Below are 22,658 nucleotides of genomic sequence, written 5' to 3'. Positions count from 1 at the left end.
TGCAGTGACGCCTGTAAGGACCCTGCTGACCTTAAGTCACGATATGAGCGTCTTCATTTTACAGTTAAACCCTCACTGTCCAAACGCACGGTGATGGGACAAGTCCAAAACAAACAATGGGCTGCAAAACTCCATGTTGGGTTATTGGACACATATTAGGCCTGGGTGCAGATGGCGGTGGTGGTGAGTGTGTGTCCAGTGTCTGGAAGTTACCGAGGCCCAAAGGAGGCACCGTGCGTCTCCCCCGTCGCAGCTTCACGGCCACGCCGGGGAGAGGAGCAGGGGGGACAGACTTTCGTCCTGCTGTTTTCACACATCAAGGGGGACGATGTGTGTCTGTGTGGGGAGGGAGCTGGGTGTTGTGCCTTGTGATTCCAAGAACCCCCCCCTCCACCCACCCAGATGGGATAGAACCTCGCACAGGCGCAGAATGCAGCTCGGTGCTCGGAGAAGCTGAAATGCTCTACGGCAGCCAGTGGCTCACACCGACACTTCCCTGAGGACATCCGCCGTTGCAGCCTCCAGAGTCCCGCTTGAGGTCATCCGTTTTTTTAAAACCACGTGTAGGCGCTGCAGGAAGGGAAACACCCTGCTGTTTACAGGCTGCACAGAGCTGCGCGGCGAAGGGATGGATTTAAGCAGATGATAGCTGCCTGCACGAGGTACAGTAGAGACAGACGTCTGCGCTGCTGATTAGCTGACTGTAAATTGATTATCTGCTGATTATCTGCTTGCTTGTAAATAGCGCTGTTTGTTTCAGGCGGGTGCATTAAGGAGACATTGTCAGAGGATAGGAAGACTTTCAAATCCAGTGCCATGCTCTGAGGGGAAATCAGCTGAGATAATTAGACTAGTGAACTTCCGCTGCACGACAGTTCGACATGTAGGATTTTAATGGGACAGTGATGAGCAGAAAGACTGTGGAAGGAGAAACGCAGCAACCGAGAGGCTAAAACCGCCCATCAAATTAGAAATTAAAATTATAGCCTACTGTCTTTATTTATGTTATGTGCGTTGTTTTCTGCCTAGATATGTCTTTAGGTTTTTATCTCTAAATTTATTTATGATAATAATACATTTATGATAACTCATGTATTTATTACCGTGACGTTATAACCAAATAACGGTCTAATTTACAAATGTAGGCTTTATTTTTTCTTATTATGAGATTTAAAAAAAGCACTGGCCTTCTTATAACTACACTCATAATAACTGCCTAATATTAATAATAACACTGACATCAATATAATAATAATAATAATAATAATAATAATAATAATAATAGTAACCTTTACATTTTATTGCGCAACACTGGCCTATACAGTTATTAGCAGAAGTCTGTTTTAATGTAGGCAATGTTTAAAGGGTTTTTAAGGGTGTGAGCATTTTGTCATTTCAAATTTTCTTTTACGTTCACTGAGAGTTGGTTGAGAGTTTTTCATGGTTCCATTATTAATTACTCTAAAGTGGCGGTGGAGCAGACGGATTTCTACGATGAAGCAGCCGTTGATTAGCACTGAATTCACTGTGGGACTTTCTTTAAACCTTCCCGTGAAAGTTACTGTCACGCGGAGAATTTTGTTTAAATTCAGTGCCAAGATTTCACTTTAATCTGTCGGTTATATTCAATCATTTTACTGTAATTTTACAAAAGCTCTATTTATAGGCTTTAGTCAGTCTGTAGTTAGCTGCAATTAAAAGCTGAACTTTGCATTTGATTTGAAATGCTGGCAGATATTTAACGTTCTTTATTTACTCATTTGTTCTCTAAAATTATATGTTTTTTGGATTTAAAATTCTTTACTGCTGGATGCTCAGGATTTCTTGCATAAGAGCAGCAGACACAAAATGGAGGTAATGAGGTATGAGGCATATTACTGAGCTGTCTCAGTAATATGCCTCATACGTCAGACAACACGCACACAACTCGTGTATATATATTTCTTTAGCTCTTTAAGGTTGTTTCCATGAACTTCTTTGACTATCTGCACATGCTAGTCTGCGCATCTCTTGAGAGGATTTGAATACTGTGGTCAGGTCATTAGATCATTCTGATCGAGGCCTGACCATGTGACCTTTGGTACTAGCAGCTGAGCTTTACACTACACTTGAAGCCAAATATGCACCAGGCAGAGTTGTGCTTTCTTCACAATTTGCTAAAATTAATGTTCTGTTTTGTTACAGATTTTCCTGGTGCAGTGTTTTTGCATAAGAACACCGATGTCATGTTTTGTCTGTTCTGCTGTAATATTTTATGAGCAGATTCATTCAAAGCAATCATTTCTTATGGAACCAATATAAGGCACAAACCCGACTCTCTTGATTATTTGGCACATTTAAATAAAATCAGTATGCACTTAAATCACATTGATGCCAGGAATTTGTTTTTATTTTTATGTGGTGTCGACAGGTATCAATACCCTGAATGACTTCGAACTAAAGGTCCACAGTGACAGAGCAGGGTTCTGGCTCACATTGCTCATTTAAACAGGACCGGTTTTATCTTTATTAGCTTTCACAAACGTCTCCTTCAGTTTACACTGGATGCCGCCTCTCCACTTTCATTGCTAAGAGAGTGGGCGCTCTGTGTTTACAGTCCCACATCGGCAGTGTGCAATCTTGAGGAATGAGCCACGCTGGAGTTTCAGTGGCAGACAGAAGAAAGCAACAGGTTTTACACTGACTTGATTTGGGTATTATTTTCATTACTACTTTATTATTATTATTTTTGGCTTATTTCCTATAGCAAGATGAGTAGTTACGACAGGTCAGAAGGCTATAAAGTTTTAGGGGAGTAATGAGAATTACAGAAGCTGAAATAATTTATTGTACTATATGGAATTCAGCAGTTTGAAGTGAAGACTTTTAAGTTCATATAACAAATTTCATTTGTTATAAATGTTTTTAAAATAGAAATTGAGTTAGTCTGTCACCAATGGTGCCCGTGTTAAGCAGAAAACAGTGTCTGTAGTGTGGAATAGTGACACATTCAAGGGTGTGAGGCCCAGAGCAGACGGATAAGACACAGATGCGGGTTATGAAAAAGTGGGAAAGTAAATCTGCAGTGGTTCTGTAGGTGTGAGAGACTACAGCACATCGCCAACATAATGGGGACGAAAAAGATGTCCTCCATTTACCTTCTCCCTAAACTGATCTTACATGATCTTTCTTGTCTTTTATTTTGTACTTTCATCTTATTGTCAACTGCTTTTGATCGTTGCCTACTACGATAAGCAAAAATCTATTTTTAATTTGATGTTTAGCTTTTTCATCTAGATCAACAGAATTATACTAGAACATAGCAGTCGTTTTCAGACGAAGGCAAGAAAGGGGAATCGGGGGGATTTTGTCTTTACATTCACATATGTTGTGTACCTATAAAAATAATGGGCAGTATGTTGACATTATTATAAAATGAGTGCTGTAAATAAGATATTACTAAGGGTACATTTTAGAGGCATTTTAGTAAAGTGTAGTTCAAATTGTTTTGCAGAGTCCGAGAGTAAAATAGGACGGAAAAGATTATGGCATGATGTCAGATATGATGTCAGATAAAGTTCTAGCTTCTCTCATATCATAATTAAACATTCTTATAATTTTTTACATTTTTAAAACAATGCTTCTTAGGCAAGTGTGACTTTTGTACAGCCATTAGTATTATAATTAATAATTTGTTTATGATCTCAGTTAAAATTCAGGAATGTAGACTTTGTGTGCACAGCTTTGGTCCCTTTTCTTCAAAGGTCTAGTTCCTTTAGTATTCTTGTAATCTATACTACGTTGGTATAAAATAAACTGCACAACTTCTCCACACGTAAAATGAATAGATTTTGAATTAAATGCTCCGGATCTTGTGAAATTTGCCCTTTATTTGCACCCAATGTTCAATTGAAAGGCTATTGCCATAACAGTGTGTTTAGGCTGCACCTTTTCGGTGCATTGAAGCAGTGAAGTAACCAGTATTACCTTTCTATTGTATGGGGTCAATAACACGTATTATTTGAGGTTCTGAATAATATCTGAAAAGTGTCAAATGACAAGTCTATAGTACGCCGGACATTCACAGCCGGTCCCTGATAACAGCTGAGTATTTTCCTAAATCCGGCAGAGATGCTGCAGGAGAAGGCTTCAGCTGTGACGGATGAATGCATGAGCCGAGTCCAGACCAGCGTGGAGACGGATCTCCTTCCAGACCAGTCGCAGCAGGGCCTATCTTCTGCAAGTGCCATTCCCAGCTGCAGTGAGCCTGAGCAGGTACCCACAAGGACAACTAATGCCAGTGGCTGATGATTACGACTGCAGACTGTGAAATTATTGATTATCAATAAATGAAAAAACTGTAGATTCAGCTTTTTAAATTTTACGTCACTCATATTTTTACTTGTTAGCAATTTTCATTGGAGAAATACATGGTATTGATACATTTTTTAAAATGTTCATTTTATCACTAAAATGCAGCAAAAAGCTGGAGTGAGTTTTTAGTTTGACAATAACTAATTTAATTAATACGTCTCTAATGTGCTTTATAGGCAAATTCTTGAAACAACGGGTAGAGTGTTTTTTTTGTAAGAGTGATTGTATGTCTTTTTTTAGAGCATTGAGAATATCAAGGTCATCCTTCATGAGAGGGAATTGTGGAAGAAGTTCCATGAAGTTGGCACAGAGATGATCATTACAAAAGCAGGAAGGTCAGTGAAGCAGCGGCCACAACATCTGTTGATACAGCGCGGATGGAAAAATCATTAGTTATTTGTAGCTTAAACAGTTTTCTTACATTTTATCCACTGTCAAAAAAAAAAAAGTGGCGCAATTTTCGCACTTTCGCACAAAAATATAAAGCAAATGAGATCTGTGTGCATCAGATCTCATTTCCATCTCCATTCCACTTTAAGAAAAGCCCTTAATTATCAGTGGTGGAAGTATAGTTAGATCTTCCACATTAGCAAAAGTAGCAACACCACACTGCAAAAGACCCATATTCAAAACTTTACCCATACTGCATATTTTATTTTATTGGATGTCTTATGGTAATGAATTACAGTGCAAGGATTACCACAGTGGAGTACTTCAATGGGCTACATTTGGGTAGTTTCATCTATAAAAAATGCAACAGTCACGGAGTAAAACTACAATAATCTCCGCAGAAATGTGATGTGGAACAAACTCATACAGTTAGGTAGCAAAACATTGAAATGTTTACATAAAGAACAAATACCTCCAAAATACATCATCGATATAATTCTTGTAGATGTTACATCATTTATCATCTTTCAGGAAGAGACAGAAAGTTCCTGCAGTAGTGACTTCATAATTGAAAACACAAATGACTGCATGGCTTGTTGGATTTAATGTGACCTGAGGATTAGATAGTGAGGCCTTTGGACATTAGCCAGAGAGAGAGTACACTCTCAAGTCGCCCTCTGCCTCTCATTCCTCATGAAGTGTCTTTTTTTTTTCCTAGTAAAAAAATGTAAAAGGTCACCATATTTTTTCTTCAATGCTGCATATCTGTAAGAGATGGGCTTTCCCTTGTCCAGCTGATAAAGTGGGCTCTGAATTCCTAAAGCCCTTTGAAGGGCTGTGAGGTTTAGTCATGCAGCTGTGCTGGGAACCTGTGTGGGTGCACTACAGTCTGCAGCAGACACACTTAAGGTCACAAAGAAACTGGCTTTGTCTCTCAGAAGTAACAGCTCTGTTTGATTTAATGATAACAATGTGGTAAAATAGAGCACTGCTTTACACTTTCTATCATCAAGGGCCTGGTGGCTCAGTGGTAGAACATTGAGGCCGTGCGTTTGATCCCACCCCGCCAGGTGTGGCCCTACTTAGCCACCAAGGTTCCCGACCCCAGATGAAAGGGGAAAGTTGTGGCAGGAAGGGCATCCGGTGTAAAAACTCATGCCGACTCAACGTGCGGAACATGCTGTGGGAACAAGCGAAAAGCTGTTGAACACATTCTATTATCAAAATGCAGTCATAGGATGTTGCAAATTTCCATCCAAAGCCCCAAAAAAATCAAACTTATGCCAAACATTATCATGTTTTAGAAAGTGCATGCACACAGCTTCCTTGCAGTCTCGTAATTTCTGAGTTATTACAATGCACCATAGTGGTGGACCAACCAAGAGCCAAACTCTTGCTTGCCTGATAAAGCAGATGAATCATATGTGGTTGCGATTGTAGACTATGGGGGGCCCCAGGCGAAGAAGTCTATAGAGGGGCCCCAAACCAACACCTTCTCCTTTTTTTCTCTTGTTAAGGTAGTTAGCTGTGTAAAGAGTTGCTTATATAGCGCTTTTATCCAAAGTGCTTTACAATGTTGATTCCCATTCAACCATTCACACACACACTCACACACCGATGGCGGTGGCTGCCATGCAAGGTGCTCACCTGACCCACCGGGAGCAACTTGGGGGTTCAGTGTCTTGCCCAAGGACACTTCAACATGTAGCCGGGAGCAGGGATCGAACCACTGACCCTGTGGTCAAAGAGTAGGAGCTTTTGGAGGCAGCAGTGGTGGCTACATAGTGCGTTTATGAGAGGTTTCATAGGTTTTAACAATGTCACTGCAACATTTGTCAATACAAGTGGCCACAATAGGTAAAAATAGCTTTTACCCATTTTATATTTTTGGGGGGGCATATGCCTTGTGTGTCTCTCCTGATAATACACCTCTATTATATGATATGTGCCAAGACATTTGACTAAGTCTTTTCTTTTTAATGAGTAATATTTGAACAAACTGGTTTCCTGGAAAAGAGGTGTTGGGTGGGTGGATTTCTAATTAGCTACAACAGCACGATGATTTCTTGCAACAACATAGAGACAGATTTACCAATAGCATAAGGGGGTTTATGTCATATCTTGTTGATTTTTATCATTTATTTAATAACCTCTTAAGAGGGTCCCAAAAGTACAAGCTTAGATAACATGAAAGCAGGAGGCCTGTAGAAAAACTCTCCACTTTGATTTTTCTGTACAGTGCATTTCTCTCTACAGCTTCAAGGTGTCACATTCACAATTAATTAAAAGCATATGATACAATAATACACAAAATGAAGAATCAAAAAGATAGAAAGCATGCTGAAAAAATGCTGTTTAGTAATGGGAGTGCGTGAGTATAGGGTTCTGTGTGGAAATGAAAGGTCAAGGGTCAAGAGAAAAGAGTGAAAACAATGTAGAGTGTGGGTCTGCAGGGTGTTGAGTCTGATGGGAGTAGAAAGCCTGTCAGAGCAAGGGGTGAAAAAGACATTTAATAGCGCTGTCAAAATGTTAAGTGTTATGTGTATCATTTTAAACATTAAACGATAAATTGACTGTCAGTTTAAACTGCTGAGAGTCAGGATTAACTTTGTTTTGTAATGTTTTTCAGAAGGGTCTGAAATGGCTCAAATTCAGCTGAAATGTGTTCTGAGAGCCTCAAAAGTATTTGGACAGGAAGATACATTTCAAAACACAACACCAAAATTCCCAATAAACAGATTTCTGTAAAATTGGGATTATTATTATTCTTTATATTAATAATGAATTAGGTGTAGGCAGGTACAGCAAGATTCCAACAATTTGAGAAACAGCTGAAATCTTTGAGAATAATTAAAAAATAGGTTTTTGTAGTTTTACAAGACACAATTTATGCATAAATTTGCACGTGTTTGCCTAATATATAAAACAAATATGTAGCGTTATGATCCATGTATGAAACTGAAGTCATACGTAAAAGTTAGCTGTAGCTGTTGCTTATGACTTTTCCAGGTTTTAGCAGTCAGAAATACCAACGGACATAACAAAATATAGGTCTGGGATCTTCTGGTATAACACGCGAGAAGATCAGTGCAGAAGTGACGGTGGATGTGGACCAACCAGGCTGTCACCTAGCGATCCCACATTTTCTCCGACACTCTGAGCTGAAACCAGCCAGGTCCATTCCGGTGCAGCACCTAACTGAACCTAGATGACTTGTTATTGTGAGTGTCATTGTCCAGGCGTTACATTCTCTTTTCAAAGCCCCCAGGGCAGCTCTTCCCTCACTCTCCCTCTTTGTACACAGCCCGTCAAGAGAGCAGTGGCGGGTTGATAAGAGGAATCTGCCGCCCACAATAGACCGAGTCTGCTAGGTTGTAGCGCTTCATCATCCCCCCCAACACTCCTTTTGATCTCACCGTGGTACTGGAGATTCCCAGAGAGGGAAAGGATCACCGGAGGGCCTAAACATGTGGGGTTGTTAAGAGAAACAGCTGTCTGGGCACAGAAACACACACGCCCTGACACTGATATCATACACACACTCTCTGACTTTCATTTCTCATGCTTACGTATGTATATCTTCATGTTGTCTACTTTTGAAAATAAGACAATTGAACAGTATCAATTTTTTGGTATAATCCCAATACCAAAGAAGTTGGGAGGATGTGTAAACATAAGTAAAAACAGATTGCAATGATTTGCAAATCCCATATTATAAAAGTGTCTTCCAAGTGACTAAATGTAAATGTACACAGAACTCAATATGGGACCAGTGTGAAAAAATCACTACCTTTAGTGGTGGCACAAAGCAAATGCCATGATTTGCAAATCTCATCAACCTATATTTTATTCACAATAAAACATAAACAACATTTCAGATGTTTAAACATTTGACCATTTCAAGGAAAATATTAGCTTATTTTCAATTTGATGGCAGCAACACATCTCAAAAAAGTTGAAACAGGGTGATGTTGACCATTGAGTATCCTCCCCTCTTCATTTAACAACTGTCTATAAATGTCTGGGAAGTGAGGAGAGCATCCGCTGGAGTTTGAGGAGAGGAATGATGTCTCATTCTTGTCTGATGCAGGATTCTAGCTGCTCAACAGTCCTGGGATTTTTCGTTTTATGATGCACCAAGTGTTGAAAGGTCTAGATTGCAGGCAGGCCAGTTCAGCACACGGACTCTTCTCCTGCGAAGCCATGCTGTTGTGATGGATGCAGTATGTGGTTTAAGCATTGTCTTGCTCAAATATGCAAGGTCTTCCCTGAAAGAGACATTGTCTGGATATGTACTGTTCAGCATTGATGGAGCCTTCCCAGATGTGTGAGCTGCTCACACCATAGGCACTAATACACCCACATACCATCAGAGATGTTTGAACTGTCTGCTGATAACACGCTGGATGGTCCCTCAGTCCATTTTAAATAAGCTCTGGTCCGGAGAACACGGTGGTGTTTCTGGATCATGTTTACATATGGCTTCTCCTTTGCATGATACAAGGTGTTTTGGAAGTTGTCCTGAGCCCATGCAGTGATGTCAAGTAGCGAATCCTGCCTTTTTCAATGCAGTGCCTAGTGAGGGCTTCCAGTTTTAACAGAGATTCCTCCTGATTCTCTAAATCTTCTGATGATATTACACACTGCAGATGGTGGGATCTTCAAAGTCCTCACAATTTTACATTGAGAAACATTTTTCTGAAATTGTTCCACAATTTCCACAATGGTGTCCTTTGTGGCAAATTCATGAACCTCTGCTCATCTTTACATTCAAGAGGCTCTGCCTCTCTGAAATGCTCCTTTTATAACCAGTTATGTGACTGATCTGTTGCCAATTAACCTAAATAGTTGTTAAATGCTCCTCCATTTGCTTTTGATTTGCAGCAATCAGTCCCTTTTGTTGCCCCTCTCTTAACTTTTTTGAGATGTGTTGCTGCCAACAAATTCCAAATGAGCTAATATTTTCTATGAAATGGTAAAATGTGTCAATTTCAACATCTGATATGTTGTTTATCTTCTATTGTAAATATAATATAGGTTGATGAGATTTGCAAATCATTGCATTTGCTTTGTGCCACCACTAAGTGTGGTAAAGGTTTTTTCAAACTGGTCCCATATTAAGTTCTGTGTACATTTACATTTAGTCACTTAGCAGACGCTTTTATCCAAAGTGACTTACAAGTGAGGTATAAGGCAGCAAAAATCTGAGTCAAGGAGAAAACATCAAAGCAAAGTTCAATCAGAAAAGTGTTCACATTTCATAAGATGCAATTATAAGAATGAGCAGAAAGGACGTTTTTTTTTAGGAATAGGAAGGTGCGGAGGAGTTTCAGCAGTTTTTTGAATATTGGGAGTGAGTTTGATGAGCGTGCAGGGTTTGGTAACTCTTTCCACCATCGTGGGATCATTGGGCTAGAGAGTTTTGCTTGTGGTGCTGGGACCAGAAGACATTGTTCATTGTCAGATTGCAGTGGACGGGAGGGATTGTAGACCTGAATGAGGGAGTTGAAGTAAGCAGGAGCTGTTGAGCTGATCCCCCTGTGGGTGAGAGACAGAGCTTTGAACCTAATGCAGGCAGCTAGAGGAAGCCAGTGTAAAGATCTGAAGAGTGGTGTGACATGAGTCCTTTTAGGCTGGAACCGGTAACCCTATTAACAAATCGATGCAGTAATCAAGACGAGATATGACCAGCACCTGTGCAATGTCTGGGTTGTATATTCCGTGAGGTAGGGTCTGATATTTCTGATGCGTAAAAGGGGGCTTCAGTGATTGGGGATATTTTAAAAATGTTTTATTTTGTATCCACTGTGGTTGTTCCTCATGGGGGGACTCTCCCATGTAAATGAGTATTTCTGACAAATGGACACAGGCCCAGGAGCCCCCTCCCCGCTGTATGTCTTGACTGGTAATATGTCAAGAATGACCATAAGCAGTCAAAGGTTTCCCTAAAAAAACATCTCACACTGTTGATTACCAAAAGAAGATTATCAAATGATTATCAAAATGATCCTAAAAACAACACCAAGATGTCCAGGAAGGCTTTGTTTCATATTCCAGCCATGATAGCAACCTTAGAACACTGGGGCGTAAGTTAGCAAAATCTTATGTGACAAAGAAAGTTATAACCAGGGACCTGTTTACTGAATTACTTGGTTCTACTAAACCAATTTTGAAACAAATCTACAATTATTAAACCTAGTTACTGCAATTTCAGTTGAAATTAAAATGAAGAATACTGCATGTGCAAACTGCCAGCAGTTAAAGTCATTAAACAATTCAATTAAGCGTCTTAAGCGTTATGAAGCGTCTGTGGTTACATAGACCCATACACAGCATAACGCACTGTGTGTTCTGACACCTGTGGATCAAAAGTGAGACTAAAGAAAAGATTCAGGGGTGAGCAGGAGAGAGAGAGAGCAACACTGAATATTGGATCTCTTATGTCCTACTGGGCACCAGGTCCTGCTGTTTTATATCTGACTTTTCTTTGAAACCAGACTCACAATCACATATGGCCAGTTATACAATATAACAAATTGTCTGTCATCTAATTTAAAAGTCATTAGAGGTTTCAACACATAGATGAAATTGACTGTGTTGCTGCTAAAAAGAAATCATAAAAACATTGAACAATGAAATAATAAAAAAAAAAACAAAACAATAAAAACCTCCCATTACATTTAACTATCTTTATCTGTACTTTTACCAAAGTGGCTTTTTAAAATTCTAAATTCCAAATACTGTTTAAATGTGTGAAAAATGATGATCAAACAATGTTGATGCATCTGACCCATTCCATGCTATGTTGCCCTGTCGGTAAATTGAGCTGGTGTTGGTTGCAGATGCAAAACTACGTAAACCTTTCTCAATGTTAATAAGAAAAACACTTGACAATCTGTGGAAAATGCATAAATTTGACAGCACATTTGCTACTAATTTGGTGCTAAGCTAATTTGACATTAACCTTTAAGATGTGACCATTGCATTTTCAATCAGTACAAGTAAATTACACATCTGTATTGTAATTAAAAAAAGTCTCTCAAGCATTTGTTTACCTTCTTCTGGAAGCAGCAACAATAAATAAAGCCGCGGTAATTATACATTAAGATGTATTTCTTCAATTACATTTTGGCTGATTTTAGAATAATTAAACATGTGAAAGACACAATCCAAATCCTGCCCACTATACTCTGCAAATGGCCAGATGTGAAGAGGTGTGAAAGTAGGCGTTGCCCATCTGAGTAATTATATCGAACCAAGATGTACTTTGAGTGTTTGGCCAGAAAGAGTTACTTAAAAAGTGTCTAGCAGCAGAGCACTTAGTTGAAGGACTCTATTTCTTAAACGAATCCAAGGGGCACATGTGCTGACATAGGCCTCCATCTGCTGTGTCTGTATGATGTGAGCCGAGCCAGAGATGAGCAGAGGTCTGTTTTGAATGTTCCTCTAGGATTAACCCATCTTTCAGTGAGGATGATACCAGGACTGATCTCCTCTTCTGATTGGATTTGAAGCCTAAGAGAGAGATTTAAATTACCTGCCCTCAATCCCCGTCCCCTCTCTCTCTCTTACGTGAGGGAGTATTTACAGTAACATGATCGGATGGTGTCGGGCACTAAGAGCCTTTTGAAGATGGACATTTGCACCAATCAAAACAGCAAGTACGAAGACAAGGGTTTTGATGCTATGCCATCCTCCCAGAAAGCATACAAGGCTTCTATAAGTGTGTGCTGCGATGTTTGAACACGTTGCTATAGACACCACCCAAAGATAAACTGCAGGCCTTTTTGAATGCAGCCTCTTGAGCAATGACACGTCAGCTGTCTAAACTGTTGTCCAATCTGGTCTGCCATTAAAAACCACTTAGAGCTTTATAAGGGGGCGCAGAACCCTTTGAAAAGTTTTCTTTGGTCCAGATGAGATGAAATTGTTTTTGGTTTTCCAGACAAGGTCAGGAAAGGAAGCTCCCTTCAAGTGTTTTTATGGCCTTGACTGCAATATTAGCATATTCTGTCTTTTAGCTTCAAGCCATTTAAAAGATGAAAGATTGTGAGTGTGTTCACATTTATAGCTATTACACGTATAAAAAGATTTCAGTCTTTTCCCAAATAAATGTCTGCAGTAAGACCAATTGTTTACAGGACAGAAATGGGAAGATTATGACAGTAAGTAAAGATGAAAAACGCTTTGGCAAATCGCTCCTCTTTCATAATGTGGTTTGTTGGGTTCCATGTGTTGAAGTAGGTTTGATCCCCTTAATGTTTAGGTACAGGTTATTTTGGGTTTTAAATTAAGAGGTCTTCACACCCTACTTGTCTGTTGGTCCCATCATCATGGGACCTTCCGCCTCCCAATCCCTTAAGAACATTAATGAGCTGCAGTTGGTGAGCTAATCGGAGCTTCATCTGCACTATCTGTGACAATATTACACTTACCACACACACACACACAACTGTTTTTAATGGTGCACAGGATCCTTTCCTAAGCAGATAATCTGGGTGAGGTAGCTATCAGTCAGCTATCAGCCAATATCAGGCCATCGGTAAGCATCTGTCGCCCTTGTTGTTGCAGTGTGTCCCGCGTCATGGACACAGAAGCTTGTTGGTGGCTTTACAGTGACCACTCTGACTGAATGTTAGTGAATCCGTGCGAGAAGAGACCAAGGGCTGTAATATCCAATCAGACATATTCTCAGTTATAGGTAGCTGTAACCCATCTGTGCTGAGTGAGAGAGGTGGTTTACAGTTTGTATATTCTAGGTTTTCCATTTCGTCTTCCTCTCACTCAAGCACAGAAAATACAAACTAGCTGGCTGTTGACTTTAGTGTGTTAAGTAATAAGTGCCACTTATTAGCTGAGACAAAGGTGATGAAACAGTTGGCCACTGTTGCATTTAGCTCTTTGATGTGTCTCGGTGAAAAGGAGACTGTTTTTACAAACCTATGGGGAAATAGAAAAGTATGATCGTTTAGATCACATCTCAAAGGTTCCTAAACCCACTGATTTCTGTTTAAGTACTGTCCATAAGGCAAGATGTTAAAGAATTCAGTGAGAATTTCCCTATTAACACTAAATAAGGTGAACTTACTATGTATGATTGTGGTGTGTTCTCTTTAAAAAAAAAAGTTCATGCACAACAAATGCAGGAAACTGTAATGGCTTCCCTATACAATCCTTTAACAGGCGGATGTTTCCTAGCTACAAGGTCAAAGTGACCAGGATGAACCCCAAAACCAAGTACATCCTGCTAATTGACATTGTTCCAGCTGATGACCACCGCTACAAGTTCTGTGATAACAAGTGGTAAGTGAATCTACAGTACTTGAGTCTAATACATAGTGAATGTACTATATATCTGTTCCTGCAGGTATTTCCATCCATCGAGGCATCAATAATTTGAACCGCTTATCCTGTTCTGGGTCTTGGGGGGGCTGGAGACACCCTGAACAATAATGCTTAACCTAATCTATCGCAGGGCCAACACAGAGAGACAACCATTCACACAGGCAACATGCATGTCTTTATACTGAGGGAGGAAACCCATGCAAACTCAACACAGAGGCTGCAGCTTGTAGGCTTAGAAACCACAACACACTGATGGATTTTTATGACCTTTTTTGGTTTTTATTTATTGCCTTTTGAAAAATGAAATGCCACTGGCCTTTAAGAGCAGTTACATACCGAATGCAGTGCAGTGAAAGCCTTTTTTCCCCGTCTCAGTTTTTTTGCACATGTCTCAATGTGACGACAGGATGGTGGCTGGAAAGGCAGAACCAGCAATGCCGGGACGACTCTATGTGCACCCAGATTCCCCTGCCACAGGAGCTCACTGGATGAGGCAATTGGTATCATTTCAAAAACTCAAGCTAACAAACAATCACCTGGACCCTTTTGGGCATGTAAGTACCTGCCGGAAAGCTTTGCTTTTAATTATCCTACCGTCCGTTTAGGTACAGTTTCATTTTGCTCATGTGATTTCCCAAACCTGAGAAGATGACTACTTCTCTCGACAGTTGTACGATGGTGTCAATCAGTACCACACATCATATAGATCAATAACCTGAATAAGTATGAGAATGAATAACCCATCTGGCATAAGCTTCTCTTAATGAATTTATAATAGATTGTTGCTTTTTACATTACAGCTCATTAAAAACAGGGTAATAGTAATGACATAATAGGTGAGGTAATATTTCGGTAATGCATGTGGCCAGGAAACTGCCTGTAAAATGCAGGAAAACTGTTCACCAAATGAAATGACTGACTGATGAACACTCTCTGTTGGAAAAAAAATATGAATAAGATGAGTTTAGAATGATAACTGAAGTTGAGATGAGAAAAGTTTCTGTAAGAAAGTGAAGGAGTGCATAGGAGAGAGAGAGAAGAGTGCGACTTTGGCAGTGCTCCCCAGGAGGATTCTGGGATAGCTTGTCTGAAGCCATCCCATCAGTGGGCAGGCTCATTAGGTTCATAACCTCTCAGATCAGTGGCAAGGCTGGCTGTCAGGTTGAGTTGAGTGCCTGGCCAGTGATAAGAGCGAGTAATGAGGACTGAGCAACTTAGAGCCCAGGCTGAGCCCAGATGATGCCCAGAACAGGAAGTGGAGAAGAGTAGTATTTCATGCACTGGTATGAAGGAACTCTCATTCTATTCAAATATGCAAGTAACAGAAGATGATTAGAAGATAAATTGGTGCACGTTACCAATTTAACAATTGTTCTTTCTTTTCTTCTTCTCTGCTACTAAAAAATGCAGACTGCTTTAGTTTAGTTATATAAATATGAATACGTAACTTCTATAGTACCATATAACCACTTCACCACCAGGTTAGGTTTAGGCATAAAAACGTTATAGATAGGTTTTTAAAAAATGAGTTTAAAGAGGGATTTGGGTGAATATAACATTTACTCTCCATTCAGCAATGTCTCCCACCTCAAAGTCCACTGATTTGAGTCCCTGTCCTCATCTTGAGGCAGACAGTCACTCCGACCTCTGTAGCAGTTACTCCAAGTAGCAGAAGCTTTGCCTACACAACCATAAAAATGACCCATTGACTGCTTTGAAAACAGACTAATTGGTCACTACTCACAATTCATCATGTCCAGGGCCAATGTTCAGTAACACTGCAGGATGTACTATGAGGCGATAACAGACTAATGCACGACTGGGATTTGCATCCCACGAAACATTAAATAGACACTGCTGGAAAATAATTTACATCACAGAAGCATTTTTTCTTGCAATAGAGCAATTTACAGCAGAAAGAATATTCAAAATTGATACTGGACGTAATCAATTGATGTTGCATTGCCTAACAACAGCATTGGCTCATAATGTTCTTGGGTAATAAAATAATATTTATTGTCCTTCCATAGCTTACTGAGTCTTAGTGTATCAAGAAAGTTTAAAACAAATTCTGTCAGGACGTATGTCTTACGTCAGGACGATCCCAGGCACCCAAGAATCTTCAGTGACACCCTTACACAGCAGCCAGGCAGCAAAGTAGACAAAGGTCAACACAAAGTCTCCAGTGAAGCAGCCAATAACGTATCTCTGTCTCCAGCCTCCCTCAGCAACAGGAGCCTATGAGCATGGCTGTTTGGTGTTGAACCTGAACCGAGCTCCCTGTGTCCTCTTCAACCTGTGCCTCTCTTTGAGAGCCCCCTGAAGGCAAAGGCTCCTCATGAGAGTGTGTGGCCAATGAGGAGGTGAGCCGAGGCACAGAGATTGATCCTTATCATCCTTGACAGAGCTGGACTGGTGATGACCCTGCCCCACTGTGGCTAACGCTTCACTGGGCACAGCACTGGGCTGCTGTAAACAGATTGATGCTAGTGAGCTAACCTGCAGCCAAGCAAACAGCCTAAACACTGAGTGGGCTCCACACATGCTACCAGCTGTAAGGATACACAACACTCACATTCCATATCAGGAGCAATGGTGATGAAAACTGCAGAGAAAGCGTTGACTGAACTGATACAAAGGTTATGACAGCTTTCCTTGAGATGCCATTAGAAATTGTGTTATAGTTAGGTTTTCATTCCCTGGGCTCAGTCCTGCTTTCTTTTTTAAAGCTTATGTCGTAGACTATAGCTTCAACGTTGTAAGGCAGCATTGTGGAGTGAAAATGTACTGATCATTATAGACAGTGTGTGGATGATATTCACAATATTGAGGGAGTCAAATCCTTTTGAGTCCAATAACTGATGACAATGACTCTAATTTTTGGATAGTTATATCACAATTTGTTGTTGATTTCCACACCGATGGTGTTATCTTGCTTTGTTTAGATTTAATTGTTTAATTTTAATATTTCCAAACCTACAGTTTAGTCTTGGAATTTGGAATTCACCATTCGGCATATGGGTGTAAAAAGAGTGAGCAAGGAAGAGTGACAAAGACCTACTGCTTAGCTTTCCACTGCGAGTATTCAGCTGATAAGAACTGAAAATACAGAAAAATGTAATTGTTGGGTTAAAATCGACTAATGCAATCATACACTGAGTTTTTGAATTGAGTTTTGAATCTGTCTGCCAACTGTTGAAACACATAGATAGACAGAGAGGGGACTTTCTGATGGTTCCTCCACTGTAGAGGGGACTTTTATCATTCTTTTCTGTCCCTGTGGGCAGCAGGAGCAGGGGACGGTTGGCCGTCCAACTATGGCTTAACGTGAGTAATGAGACACATTTTTCTAACGACATCCTCCTACTTACAGCACAACGTAAGGGCCTGACCTCCACTTGTGGCTTAGGCCATTTAGCTGTGTGTGCATGAGCCTGTAGACAGCAGACAAGTATCCCACATCTGTAAAATCACACTGGCCTAACATGGCTTTGAACTACAATACTACAGCTTCAGTCCATTGTGTCCCACCAGTTTTATCCTTGTCAGTAATGTATCACCTAGTGTCTCTGTAAAATATTGTAACCTGGTCCTCGTGTTGTAATATCTAATTAAATGTTCAAATGTGAATAACAGACAAAATGATGACATTACACATCTTTATCAATTTCAAATGTTTGATTATTGCAGTCACACATAGAGAAAGGTGTGCTGGGCTCCCAGAATAAGGTCAACTGGAAAAAACAATCCAACACTTGCTTCTCTACACCTTCAATAGACCATCATAGCACTGGAAATACAGCTGCAACAAATAAAAGGCATTATGTGCATATTTTGTTGGCCTTACTTCTAAAGCATTAATAATAATGTGGTCTATTGTTATTGCTTGCTCATTAGCCGGCCACAGGCAGCGGGTGAGCTTAACTTACATCCATCAAATATGTGTCCATGAATTTTACTAGCAGCAGCTGTGTTTTCCATTAAGTGACATGTATGCGAAGAATCTTTAGGTTAAGTGCTATGTGGTGCAGGAAGGTGGAGCGGTTGTCCACCAATCTCACAGTTGTTGGTTCGATCCCCGGCTCCTCCGGTCACATGTCGAAGTGTCCTTGAGCAAGACACTGAATCCCAACTTAGTTGCTCCCGGTGAGTGTGTGAATGGGTGAATAAGAAGCAGTGTAAAGTGTTTCAATGCCAATAGGTAGAAAAGTGCTATAAGTACAGACCATGTTATAGCTGCACTTATACACATACGCTTTATTTTCAGGACTGCTTTGCCATCTCTATTGTAAACCAGGAGATCTATTGATATTAAATATATTTAAGAATAATTTTAATTCGAAATACACAAAAAAGGCTAAAGCAACGACCTGCGACATCATGAGCTGCTGGTGATTATTATTTGCTTGTTGAACACGTTTTCTTGCCATTTCTATCTGCTGAGAATTAAATGCTATGCCTCTGTCATTTTTCAGTAACTTTACTCTACATGACGGACTGCTTTCGATTTATGACTCAGGTCTCAAACTCATATCCGTCTCAATGTTTACTTGATCAGTAGCTGCTCTATCTCACTGTAGAATAAAAACACTGCTTATGCCTCTGAATGAAACAAGTGCTGATTTGATAACTTGGAATACGCAATATGTCAATCACAATAGTTGTCTGAGGACTTTGTTGCTCCATAAAAATGAAAATGAAATGTTCCCTTCTCTTCTACTAGATCATCCTGAATTCTATGCACAAGTACCAGCCCAGGTTACACATAGTCAAAGCTGATGAAAACAACGCGTTCGGATCCAAGAACACTGCCTACTGCACTCATGTCTTCCATGAGACGGCCTTCATTTCCGTAACCTCGTATCAAAACCACAAGGTACAGCAACCCAACAGTGCAGATCAAGTTAGGATAAAGGAAAAAAATGGGTTCCTTACTTTTATAAATATACTGTAAGTCTGCTTTTGTACCATTTTCTGCTGTCACACATACTGTACACATGTTAAACATTGGATGGTATTTAATGATAACTTTACTAACTTCCTCATTCAGACATTAAAACAACACAATATCCCTCTGCTCCTATTTAGTTTTTGTCAGTCTGCGCTGTAGATCTATTGTTGCACTAAGATGATTAAAGACACATCGGCCAGACAAACTGCTCCACTGGGTGACATGTTTCTCTATTCCAAAATGTGTTGAAAAAATTCATTGACAAACGCTGCCCCAGAGTTCCCATAACTTAAGCCAGTTCAGCACAAATGTGCAAACTCTCTCTCTGTGGAATTTGGAAAAAAGAACCAGTTCACCCAGTGGTGTGGGGGTTTTCCTGTGACTCTAAAAAGTCAGCTAATCCGGGTTGCACTTTCATGGACACCACTGCTGCTGCTGCACGTAACCTGTCCTCTGAATCCGTGACCCCGTTTCTTTCATTTTGTTACATATGGGTTTAATAAGAATAAGAGCTTTAATAGGATTTTTCCCCCCCTAGATAACTCAGCTAAAGATAGAAAACAATCCATTTGCCAAAGGATTCCGAGGTAGTGAAGAAGGAGATCTGCGTGTTTCAAGACTTCAGGGGTATGTTTACACAAAAACAAGCCAGGAAAAACGATTTCTATTAACGTATGTAGCACACAAGAAATTCTAAAATGACAATAGTTTCTCAGGAGGGTTTCTGTGTCTGCATACACTGTATGAATGGACCTTTTTTACTTGACAGACAGTGCTGAGTGCAATGGTGAGCAGAGCAAAATGACTGTGTTTCTTCTCACTTGTTACTCATGATGTTTAGGAAAGAATTTCCAGTGATTTCAAAGAACATGGTTCGCCAGAGGCTCATCTCCTCACACAGCCACCTTGCAGGGAGACTTGGAGCAGGAGTACTAGCAGGGCACTCTCAAGTCCTATCTTCTTACCAGTATGAGACTGGCTTTCCTTTGCCTAACTCAGACCCCCAAGATCCAACCTCAAACCAGTTCCCTCAGAGCAGAGATCCCAGCCTTCTGTACCACTGCTTTAAACACAGAGGTATCATATAGATCCGCACACTGTACCCAGTAAGTGCTCGGCCTTCTTTGAAAATCAATGCAGCTAACTATGTCACTTTGCAGATAATGGTCGACACCTGGAGCTTGGATGTAAGCGCTCGTATCTGGAGACATCATCAGCAGGCACAGAGGAGCATTACTTTCGTTCAGCTCCCTCGTATGAATCATCTTTACTGTCTCACCCTTACTGCGCTGAGGGAATCAGCTCTAGGGAAGCCTGTATGTACGGGAGCATGGAAACAGAATCCGGAGCTGGAGCGGGGGACACAGACGACATGGCTAACTCCCCGTCAATAAATTGCAACGTGTGGGCTACAGTGCCGCCGTACCCTCGTTACAGCGTGGAAGGCATCGCATACCAGCCGTTCACTGCTCACTTCACCAGCGCTGCCACACATAGTCCTGTAGTACCACACCCCACGACATCTATGGTTCCAAGGTCACAGGGTGATTTGGGTGTCTACAACTCTGCATCAGTGCAGCGAGACCTGTCTGTTATACATCCATCTTCCTCCTCTTCATCATGTTCTCCAGTTGTTCCAGGATCGAGAGATAGGTCAGGTCATCCATCGCTGTACCACAAGAAGCCAGAGTCACCGCTCCGGCCTCATCGAGATTTCTCAGCTTATCCCACACAAGGCTCTATATCCATCCGGGATCCTCTCTGTCAGTACCAAGTGGAGCTGAACAGTGCAGGGAGTCACTGGACTGACAGCTAATGTTGAGCATCGGAAAATGTACACATTTTAAATTAATCAAGGTTTCCAAAACCCAATCGTGGGATGCCAGTGCCGAGCAGTGGTAATGAACTACTGTCATCATCATTGCCAAGTTCCCTCCAAAACCATTTAGGTCCATGAAAGCACTATGACATACAACACAGTATTTGGAGAACTGCAGCTCTTGTGATGTATAGCATAGACTGTGTACTGTAAGCCTGAAATCAGAAACAGCCAAGGTGGTTTTGTCACATTCAAGCAGCACAAACTAGGAAAATATATTAAAGAGAGCATTAAACTTAAAGGTAGATGAAGTGTTAAAGTTAGCCAGTAATATGCAACAACTATCTCAGTAGTGTTAGATAAGCTGAAGCAGCTCTACTAAAATTGTCACTTTCTACGTCATGCTACTCAGACCTTGATGCTTCATCTTGAAAAGTGATAATGTCAGTGCCTCGATGGCAGAAATGAATGCTGTGCCATCTACACCCTCATTAAGTCTCTATTCCAACTGAGCTGACAGGCTAAATACAAATTTAATGAGCCGGTGCATATTTCTGCCATCACTACAGTACATCCATCCATCCCAGGGTTGCATGCAGGGGGAGAAGCCAGTCAGCTGGGGATTCAAACCAAGGACCTTCTAGCTGTGAGGCAGCAGCGCTAACCACTCCACCACTGCCATGCTGCCAGTACCGTATATGCAGGATTTAGTAAAATGAATTATAGTAACTGTGGTAAGCGAGGAACATTTTAGCTTGCTCTGATGTGAAGTGTCACCGGTTGGATCTCTAAGAGAAGGGTTAACACCCAAGAAAGATAGAATCTCATCAGCCTTGGGGATTTCTAAAAGTCAGGCTTTGAGTCTTAATTATTTACATGTGCCAAAATGAAATCTACTGCAATATAAATTTGAAAGTTAAAAAAAAAAAAAAAAAAAACTGTGAAGATTGAGACCTGACATATCCGTCAAGAATTTGTGCATCACAAAGAATAATATGTGCAAAGACAGTAAATTAGCAATCAATGCAAGGCCGTCTTTTCCCATGGAGTACAGAGAATTTAATCAAGTGAAAGGTGAACAAAAGCATCCATCACCAGAGTGTTGGTTACCGTTTGAAAAGCTCTCTGCTAGCTGTTGCTAGCACTCCTGTAAGGCTGCATGAAGATCGTGACAAAAGTAACTGAGCCACTTTACTGTGGCCGGTTGTAAAAGCTTGGCTGCGCACTCGTGACTCCAAACAATATTCTAGTTAAATAGGACAGCAATGAACTCAGAGGCAGAGCCAGATGGGAGCTTAAAGAACTATTGTTAAGCCACGGCGAGCACCGGAAAAGAGAGAAGCACACAAATCCCACTCCCAAATGACTTCGACTTGGAGAGATGCTGAATGGAAAGCAGCCAGAACAGGCAGGGAGGTTGACAGCAAATTGACATGATATGTTGGTGACCTCGTACATAGTTGCAGTGTCTTTTTATTTCCTGTTGTTAAGTTCAATATAACATTTTTTGAAACTGCCATTTTGGAGACGTCATAAATAAAGATTTTCCTGCCTCTCATTGTTTGCTATTTTCAATTCTAGACAAACATTGTACTACAAACTACAATGTACTGATTGTTATTAACCATTGTTAGTACCTGAGGCTTTGCATATAGTATTATGTAGTATTTAAAAATCAAACTCAATCAAACTCCATAAATTCAACTTTCATATGTGAAATAGCACAGTTATACTCTTCTGGTAACAAATGACAAAAACGACCTCCAACATGAAATCAAATAAATTGTTCTTGTCAAGAAG

The 22,658-nt window shown here is 40.5% G+C and overlaps 1 protein-coding gene across 1 annotated transcript; it reads left to right on the top strand.

Moving 5' to 3' along the window:
- The first annotated feature begins 453 nt into the window (after positions 1-453).
- tbx4 (T-box transcription factor 4) lies at positions 454-22,405 on the top strand. The gene is made up of 9 exons (XM_067508715.1): positions 454-662; positions 4,109-4,254; positions 4,594-4,688; positions 13,927-14,046; positions 14,495-14,642; positions 18,812-18,964; positions 19,578-19,666; positions 19,881-20,116; positions 20,200-22,405. The coding sequence occupies exons 2-9, from the start codon at positions 4,111-4,113 to the stop codon at positions 20,853-20,855; spliced, it is 1,641 nt and encodes a 546-aa protein (XP_067364816.1). The 5' UTR covers positions 454-662; positions 4,109-4,110; the 3' UTR covers positions 20,856-22,405.
- Positions 22,406-22,658: the final 253 nt, after the last annotated feature.

This window comes from Channa argus, chromosome 6, assembly GCF_033026475.1.
Source record: "Channa argus isolate prfri chromosome 6, Channa argus male v1.0, whole genome shotgun sequence".
In the NCBI taxonomy this organism is placed as follows: Eukaryota; Metazoa; Chordata; class Actinopteri; order Anabantiformes; family Channidae; genus Channa; species Channa argus.
Note: the sequence above shows the minus strand (reverse complement) of the source record. Positions and strands in the feature narration are given on the sequence as shown.

Excerpts from the sequence above, each read along its gene's own strand:
- tbx4 (XM_067508715.1), top strand. The coding sequence starts at position 4,111 with ATGCTGCAGGAGAAGGCTTCAGCTGTGACGGATGAATGCATGAGCCGA. Across the intron at positions 4,255-4,593 it reads GCTGCAGTGAGCCTGAGCAG|AGCATTGAGAATATCAAGGT; the intron begins GTACCCACAAGG and ends GTCTTTTTTTAG. Across the intron at positions 20,117-20,199 it reads CCACTGCTTTAAACACAGAG|ATAATGGTCGACACCTGGAG; the intron begins GTATCATATAGA and ends GTCACTTTGCAG.